The sequence below is a fragment of the Stegastes partitus genome, unplaced genomic scaffold, assembly GCF_000690725.1.
Source record: "Stegastes partitus isolate 25-593 unplaced genomic scaffold, Stegastes_partitus-1.0.2 Scaffold1350, whole genome shotgun sequence".
NCBI classification, from domain to species: Eukaryota; Metazoa; Chordata; class Actinopteri; family Pomacentridae; genus Stegastes; species Stegastes partitus.
Window position 1 is genome coordinate 133,028 of NW_007579081.1, and position 8,954 is coordinate 141,981.

The 8,954-nt window shown below is 43.6% G+C and overlaps 1 protein-coding gene across 3 annotated transcripts; it reads left to right on the forward strand.

Annotated features, from left to right (window-relative positions):
* Window positions 1-591: 591 nt before the first annotated feature.
* Window positions 592-8,445, forward strand: slc35e4 (solute carrier family 35 member E4). 3 transcript variants are annotated; one of them, XM_008298786.1, is made up of 3 exons: window positions 592-1,140; window positions 2,170-2,780; window positions 5,330-8,445. In XM_008298786.1, the coding sequence occupies exons 2-3, from the start codon at window positions 2,189-2,191 to the stop codon at window positions 5,860-5,862; spliced, it is 1,125 nt and encodes a 374-aa protein (XP_008297008.1). In that variant the 5' UTR covers window positions 592-1,140; window positions 2,170-2,188; the 3' UTR covers window positions 5,863-8,445. The 3 variants fall into 3 exon arrangements, with proteins under 3 accessions (XP_008297008.1, XP_008297009.1, XP_008297007.1); XM_008298787.1 differs by lacking the exon at window positions 592-1,140 and adding an exon at window positions 1,928-2,068; XM_008298785.1 differs by lacking the exon at window positions 592-1,140 and having other exon boundaries at window positions 1,928-2,780.
* Window positions 8,446-8,954: the final 509 nt, after the last annotated feature.

Consider the following 8,954-nt stretch of genomic DNA (forward strand, 5'->3'; position numbering starts at 1 on the left):
AAGACTTACTTGTTTGACCATATCTGTCGTCGTAATGAGGGTTTATAGACTGGGAACCTGCGGCAGCTTCCCTCTCTGTGCATCTGTTGTCGCTGCCTGTCACCTGAGGAAGACGAGCTGCCTTTCAGTTGTTCCTCAGGCTACATATCACATCAATGCACCAACATCACGGTCATCAAATATCAGATCTCATTTACAGATGTTTTCCCCATAGACCTGAATCCAGATGTCACTTTAGTCGCTGTTCCCACCAATTCAAACACCAGTGGAGCAGTCAGCGTGACTGAAGTTCCTGCCATCTGTTCCCCAACAATGTACTCTCTTTAAAAGTGTTTTCAAGTTAAGCCAACTTTATTGTCCTCCTAACTCTACACTCAAGGTGTATGGTTGAACGAAACCGCCTCCCAAGATCGCTACAAAACAGAGAATAGGACAGAACATAAGTTAAACCAAAATCAGTGCATGTAAAAAATAGTGGGTGCATTATTAGCTATATAAGTAATAAATATATCTTGCACAAACAGTTTTAATGCATAGAAGTTAAAAAAAGAAAAAGACTAAAAAGCTATATGCCATTAAATGTATAAGAAACATATATCACTGCATGTAAAGTAGTGAGAGATCAAGATTAGATTAGATTAGATTAGATTAAACTTTATTGTCATTACACAAGTACAAAGTGCAATAGTGCAGAGTATAAAGTGCAGATTTATTGTTTAATAAATATACCTATATTTGTACATATATATATAAACTATGGTATTTATCAAGGTGATAAACATAGAAAAAAAGGTTAGAAATTGCTATCTTACTGGATGTTAAATACTGTATTGTGCACCTGTATATAATCTCTGCATTTTTTTAATACTTCTCCACTCATTTATTACTTTCATTTACTGTCACTAGTCTGTAAACACGCAAACACACCCTGAACTCATCCTCCAGCCCTCCACACGTCTGCACAAAGGAAATGATGCGTTCACGTCGCACCTTTCCCAGAATAAAGCCTCAGCTAAATGAGCGGCATTTCCCTTTAAGTTGAACCGTCCAATGACACCGAGATGCGTCCTCCGGCTCGGTTCGGCTGACAAGCGCGGTGACCGACTGATTTGGGGATGCTGCCAGTGCTCCGAGGACAAGGTAAAAAACAAAGAGGCTTTAAACTGTGATAAAATGCCACTGAGGTGTGTGTGTGTGTAATATTCACGGCTCACACCGCGTCATGTCAAGAGGGGGAGAAACGGCTTGTTTTTAGCTAACAAGCGACCGTTAGCTACGCAGCGCTACCTCCAGTCCTCACTGTGTTCACCCACAGAGGCTAGCTAGCGTTAGCAGGACAGCGTTAGCCAAGAGCAGAAAGACATTTAGCCGCCCCGGTGTCAAGTGACGGACCACAGTAGAGGTCAGCAAGCTGAGCCCACTTTTATCTTCTATTTCTGTGCGCACAAGCACTGTTCTGCTTTTGTTTAACGGAGACGCGCCGCCGTTTTTGGCTTCAATTCAAAAGCGCCGTGAATGAAACGGTAACTTTAACCGCTGTGCGACTAGCTAGCAGCGCGGTGTAACAGGCGGCTCGCTGTTTGGGTTTCCCTTTGCTCCAGAAAATGAATCACAAGATCTCCCCTTGGCAGTGAAGTCAGCTGCTATTTAAAGCCAACACGGAGGAGAGTGAGTAAAAAAAAAAAAAGAAACGTGTGGGCTGCTGTGTAATATTCTCGTTACCGGGACATCCGGCACCTAAGTTGATGTTTACGGCTGTTTTTTGGTGCATCACACTGATTCGTCACTGCCAGTCCGGTGCCGCATGTCCGGATCAGAACCAATCCTGCGCTGCCCGCCCCCGAGCAGCTCTCCTCCTCCTCCTCTCTCCTCCTCCTCCTCCTCCTCCTTGTCTTCCTGCCCAAGCAGATGTCATTTTGCCAAAGCAGGTTACACAACCAGGGCCGTCATGCAAAATAGAAACACGTGGCTATAGGCGGTGCTGAAAAAATACGCAGCTTTACCGGACAACAAAGACTGGCTAACCACCGCAGAGGAGGGAGAAAAGGAAAAAAAACCCAGCTGCGTCGTAGGTTATTTTCGCCATTTATCGCCCTGAAACTTTCCGGAGCGGTCGCACATTTCATTCGGAGATGAGACGCGCGGACTCAACATGTGTTTCCCTTACAGAGAGGACCATGATACGAACATGATCAGCGCCGATGGCTTCTCTAAATGCGAGGCGACTCTGCACCAGAGAGGCAGGAGGAGGCCACCCGCAGAGATGCTCCATCTGCTGTCAGCCGTCATTGTTTGGCTGGTGACGGGCACCACCATCTCCAGTCTCAACAAATGGATATTTGCCGTTTACAACTTCAGGTACCCGCTGCTGCTGTCGGCGCTGCACATGCTGACGGCCATCGTGGTGGACTACGGGCTCATGAAGCTGCGGGTGATCCGCCACAGAGGGCCCGGAGAGCAGGACCTGACCCCCAGCGCAAAATGTAAGGTGTTCCTGTTGAGCCTGACGTTCTGCGCCAGCATCGCCTTCGGGAACATGGGTCTGAACTATGTCCAGCTGTCGTTTGCACAAATGATCTACACCACCACCCCGCTCTTCACCCTGGCCATCTCCACGCTGATCCTGGGCAAGCAGCATCACATCCTCAAGTACACAGCCATGATGCCCATCTGCCTGGGGGCATCCTTCAGCATAATGGGAGAGGTCCAGTTCGATCAGACCGGCTGCTTCTTTGTGTTTGCAGCGACCATGCTGAGAGGCGTCAAGTCCATTCAGCAGAGTGAGTACCGCGTTTACCGAGTCTGTTCGAGTGCTTCTCTGACCTGTCTGTCACCCTAAACAGTTTGCATTTTGCAGCTAAAGAAAGCTAACTACTCTACTTGTATGTCACACCACTGACATCAGGGGCTATTTTAGGGTTTCCTCCACAGACGCCGCAGCAGCATTCTGTGGTTCTGGAACTTTTTTAACGGTCTGGTGAATCACTCCTCGGACCAGCAACACACACCCTCACATTAAGGTTGAATGGCACAGCGGCATATTTTCCAGTTGCTTAGGGAACCAAACACAAACACCAGCGTACATCTGTGAGTGGCATGTCCCAGAGACGGGCTGATCGGTCCTGTCCGACTGTTGGTGTTAGTCATTGTCAGAGTGAACTTCTTGCAAGAGCTGCATACATTTCACAATTGTTATCTTCATGCTTGCAGATTTAAAAAAAGAAGAAAATTCGCTTTCTGTTTTCTGAACAAGCCGCATTCAGAACATTCCAAAACAAAGTGAGAAGCTGATTGGAATGGAGTCACCATAATGATGGGTTCTTCGTTGGACTATGTTGTCAAAATGAAGTTCAAGACTCCCAGAAAATGAAGCAGTCTTGTTTCTAGTGACTTAAAAATTCTCTTTTTAAACATGCATCAAAGGGCCACCGCTATGGCTCAACTGGTTGAGCTGGTGACCCATGTATTGGGGTTATAGTCCCCAACGCAGCGGTTATGGGTTCAAATCCAGCACATGGCCATTTGCTGCAGGTCCTTCCCTCACTTTCCTGTCTCTCCCTATCAAATAAAGGCAAAAAGGCCAAAAAAATAACTATAAAATAAAAAAAATATGCATCAAAACTCACACGAGAACAGTTCCTGAATGGATTATCCAACTGAAAAAGTAAATTAGCAGCTTTCAGTAGAAAACCAACATTTTAAGGTTCAGCTTATGGCCGCCGTTTCACCGAAGACAGATTCTTTTCCTGAATTGATGTCATGTGAACTCGCTCTTGCTTTCACTTCTTTTCTCCGCCGTGCTCATTTATCCAATGTTCTGTGCTTTCTGTGAAGCATCAGCTGCACAAATTGCCTAAAAGCTTGTTTTCTGAAAACCGATTGCGCCACAGATGAGCGTCTGTGTGAGCAGCAGATTAGGCTCTCTAATGTCATTAGTCTCCAAAATGTCGTAGCTGTCAGAGAATTAAAGAGGAAAGTAGTGAGTTTCTAAAAATATATAGAGGCCCTGTCTTTAATTTGTTACGTAACACAGATATTCAGTTTGCTCAGAGGAATGTAATGCCACATACTTTGTTCCTGGAGGAGCAGAGGGGCGCACGGGGTGAACTTGTGACTGGAGGGGTCATCGCATTAAATCCATGAACAAACTGCATAAGACTGCAAATACAAGTGTGTTTGTTTACTATGTTAAATAAGAGGACGGAATTCAAGTCCTGCCTTTGCATTTGGATCAGAACGCGTAAACAAGGTCCAGCAGATGGAAATTATCGCTGCTCATTAATTTTTATTTTTAATCTTGGCTTAAACTTTTATGTCCATCCTGAGATGTTGTCTCAGTTTTCAAGAAGCTATTTTCATCCTCTCTCACTTGTTGTTGTTGTTGTTGTTGTTGTCACAGTTTCCCTTATAAGTTTATGTTTTTCCTCTAACACACTTTGATGGGTCGGGCTGAGTCAAAGCCTCGGTTTTCACAGGTTTGAATGTCAATAAACAGCATGAAGTGTTTACAGCGTGCGAACCAGTAGTGTGATGTGTTTCGCTGCCTGCAGACCTCCAGCAAAAAAGGAGATTTGCATAATTCCCTGTCATTTTCCTGACGTCAGAGCCTATCTCGGTTATTTTGACTATATAAAACAGATACCTGCTGTTATGTCAGCAAACAGTCCATTAAAGTCCTCCGTATGTTGAGCATTAGAGGTAGGAGCAGTAGAGGCTGATAATAGGTGGTGTTTGACAGAGGAAACAAAAACTAGAAGCTTGGAAGTGTATCTCAATACAGCACAACTTCTAATTACTAAATTTAACACCAAAAAATCAAATCAAATGAATATGTATCAGCGTAAAGTCTCATAATTGGTGCTGCTGCTCACACAATATGTTAATATTATGCTCACATCTAAACAGATTACAGCCTGCAGCTCACTTAATGAGCTCATGAGGTATCGCTGTGTTTACCAAAACAGAATGATGTGATTCCTTGTCATCACGGTCTGTGGAGCGTTTCTGCAACAGATAACTGATGCAATCATTTTGATGGTGGTAATATGAAGCTAACAGCTCAAACGCTTACCTCACATTCCAGCTCAGGATGCTTTGAGCTGCTTGTTGTTTTTGTCAGAAATGCTTTGTGACACTATTTGCCTTCTGGCTTTTCCTTGCCTGTAACTTGTTTCTTCTCTTCAGAAGTTGTAGCAGAACTGTTGCTGCCATCACACCACATGTTACTGTCCTTGTCCTCCGTCTCCCTCGTAGTTTAAAGCTTGTTTTCACAGGTTTCATCCCGTGTGTGATGTTTGTAACCGCTGCGTACGTTTCTTTGTTCACTCAGGCATTTTGCTTCAGGAGGAGAAGATCAACTCCGTGTTCTTGCTCTACCTGATGTCCATTCCTAGCTTCTGCATCCTGGCCGTGGCTGCTCTAGCCTTAGAAAACTGGGCCGTGCTGGAGTCGCCGCTGCACTACGACCGCCACCTGTGGGTCTTCATCTTGCTCAGCTGCCTGGGCTCGGTCATGTACAACCTGGCCAGCTGCTGCGTCATCACGCTCACCTCGGCCGTCACTCTGCATATCCTCGGCAACCTGAGCGTGGTGGGAAACCTGCTGTTGTCTCAGCTGCTCTTTGGGAGCGAGCTGTCGGCGCTCAGCTGCGCCGGGGCCGTGCTCACGTTGTCCGGCATGCTCATCTATCAGAACTCTGAGTTTATCGTCAGCTACTTGGACGCTCGCAGGGCCAAAGCCAAAGGGTCCGAAGAGGCGAGTTTTCACACTACAAGCGAGGAAGACTCGGTCGCAGCTGGTGCATCTGAAAAAACATTTCATCAACAGAGAACGGACGGAAAACAGGAAGACAAAGTGGACTGAACTTGAAAAGGATGAAGGAGAGAATAAAAGAAAAGCCCTGACTACATTGCAGTGTGTGTTCTCTACCCTTTTTGTCATTAAGGAGCATCAGGAGCGACGCCATCGTCACCGGCGGAGTGACAGATCTTTTTTTAAATTATTTTTTTAAACTCCTCACTGTGCCAATTGATTTCTCCTCTGGTCACACAGAACTGGAGTCTGCAGAGAGGAAACGGTTGCCTTTACTTTTCACGGTGACGGTCGAATTCTCTCCTTTTGTCTGTAAATCGCTCCTATATAGCCTATAGCGGTATATGCATGCATGAGCACACTGAACTGTTTGATACCTCATAAGGTATTCACACTGTCACTCATACTAATCCACTGTGAAAATGTTCTCATTTCCAGAGGGCTCTAATCGATATTTTTGGGTGGCTGTTGTGGATATTGTCTGCTGCAGTGAGCCTCGTGTGACATTGAAGGGGAGGGGGCGGGGCTTAGAGAGCACTCCGCCTCGAATCTAAACGGGCACAATTTGTATTAAGAATTCTATATTTATGGTACTGTTACCTGATATGCACCTGGCCCTGGTCGGGGGAAGGGACTGGGGTTTTTTCGGCAGCTTTTTTTTTTTCTCTTTTCGGTATTTAAAATAGAAAGCTTGTTGAATTAGGGTCATTCGAGGCAGAAGTTACAAACATTTCTGTGCAATGAGACGCCTCTTTTCCTCCACTGAAGCACATTTTTAATAAGAGGCTCTGCGTGTTTTATTTTCCTTCCCTTATGAACTGTGGCTTCCTACTTAAGGCCTAGATTTTGCCCTCGTACCAACCTGGAAAGACGGTCTCTGTAGGATAAGTCCAATTATTTCCATCTTTTACAACAGCGCACTCCTCTCCTCGCAGCGTACCTCCATAATTAGGTTCACAAGGTCTCTAAGGAGTGTCAATCAACTTTAGCTGTCTTTTTCCCCCTGCGGATGAGACGAGGAAAAAGAAAGCTCGGGCTGTCCTTTAAGGTCGCTTCTTAAATCTAAATCCATCTGTTAGGTTTAAAGTGTTAGTGACGGTTTTTTTTAAAGTTGCAGCATGTCTTGAAAAACTCACTTCTGCTGGACAGTGTTGTGTTTTCGAAAAAGCGTGATTTTTATTTTGTGACAAAGCATATTTTATTCCCCTTTTTTTGATATGTATATGGAAGGAAATATTTATTTTTTAAGGGCCTCAGTGATCGCCGGCATCTAATGCTGCAGATCTTGGCCCTCGAGTGTCTTGCAATGTGTAATATTTGACGGCACTTGTCTCTCCTGAGAGTAAAACAAACAACAAGGCAGAAGACTGCATGCTGCTGCTTCTGAAAGCATCTTACATATTCTGGGATGTCTGGTACACACCTTCCTACATGTACGGTATGCCAAATGTTTACTTTTCTGTGCTGTTTTACTGGTTCGGTCGGTGATCATTGTTCACACACAGTTTGAGCTCTCGACACAAAAACACCAACAAAGCCATGCATCAAAAGTCGTTTTTGCTGTAAGGATTAGATCTTTTTTCCTTGATGTGCCACACATTGACTTTTAAAGGGTGCCATTCATGATAATTTAATAGAAACACTGATGAGCTGCAACCTTAAATCCCCTGCGCTGAACGTTGAGGCGGTTATCACACGCCTTCGAAACTGCTCTGAGCTGTTGGGCCACAGGTGTAGAACTTCTGAAGTGGGCGGTAGGTGTTAAAAGTAACACCCACATGAAGAACAGAACTCAAAGTTAGTGACACCATCAATATTACTCACCTCAACTGTCAGTGGTTGTGGCTGATCAGTGTCCCTTCTCGAAAATCCCCCTTTCAGCTGAAAACAGTGTGAGAACGATAACGAACAATTTCTGCAGTTTGATATGTGTTTTGTTTAGTCGCTAATCATAGTTTTCCGTAATCGAATACCTCAGCTGTTAAATAGGACTACCCTCGTGTTCGTCGATTGTTAACTATTGGACTTGAGATCAACGATAAGGAAACTGCAGCATGTGAATGATGTATTTTAATCATTTCGGAAATCTGATCACAGATTTTAACACGTTTTTTTTAAACAAAAAACAACTTTTAACATATTGTCATGTTGTTGATCAGGATTCCCTCAGCAGCCGTTTTTTTTTTTAGTTTCTCAGTTAAATGGTCGTTTGGCTGCTCGTTCTCATGGATCTCGTGTTAAATAGGTCGGAGATGAAGCTACTGTTGCACTGACTAAGGTACGAAGACGCTGCCTTCAAAGCCTACGGTTTCCTGTGTACATACTGGTTTTGATTGTTTGCAAAGCTAGTCGGTTGTAAATAGTTATTTTAATATATTTATGTATTTTCTAGTCATACTGTATATGGCTGGTTTGAACTATCCTGGTTTAAGAATGAAAACGTTTGCCTCATGCCTTATTTGGACATACTGTAGATGAGACAGGAGTGGTTTGATCTTATCGGTTAATGCCCTGAATGTCGCAGGTGCTTCTGTTTAGGGGCGAAGACATGGACGATTCATCCACATGACTGCTTGAAAAACAAAAAAAAATCATTGGACTGGTACAATAAACTAACGAAAACCAAGCACCTCATCACTGAATCGGAGTTGTTATTATTCTTGACACCCATTTAAACGCTCTCTGTCCTGTAACAAGGTTTGGTTTAAGACGAATTCTTTGTTTTTGAGATCATTTCATACCTTTTTTTGTAATCTTGGGTCTAAATACAACCTAAAGGAGTCAAAATCGTTAAAAGAAAATTTTATATTTGCTCATGAAGCCCCTCTGTAACAGTTATAATGTTTATTTATAGGGCACTTTTGCAAATACAAGTTTAACCAGACAAAAGGCAGATAAAATAAGAATAGAGGCAAGGAACATGAGAAGAAGACAAAATAAATAGGAATAAAAGAGGATAAAGCATTACAAGAAACATGAAGCGGTTTAACCTCTTGAGACCTGAGCTCTTGTTTGATGTGCATTTTTTATTTCCCTTTGCTATTTGAGCTGATCAAATGGCAAAGACAATAGCAAAAAATGCAAAAATGAATAAAAATAAATAAAAACAAAATCAGGAAAATAAAAAATATATTCTGATCAAA

Bases quoted from the DNA above. Each gene is read 5' to 3' on its own strand.
- slc35e4 (XM_008298785.1), top strand. From the start codon at position 2,153: ATGTGTTTCCCTTACAGAGAGGACCATGATACGAACATGATCAGCGCC. The intron at 2,781-5,329 runs GTGAGTACCGCG...TTGTTCACTCAG, and splicing joins CGTCAAGTCCATTCAGCAGA to GCATTTTGCTTCAGGAGGAG.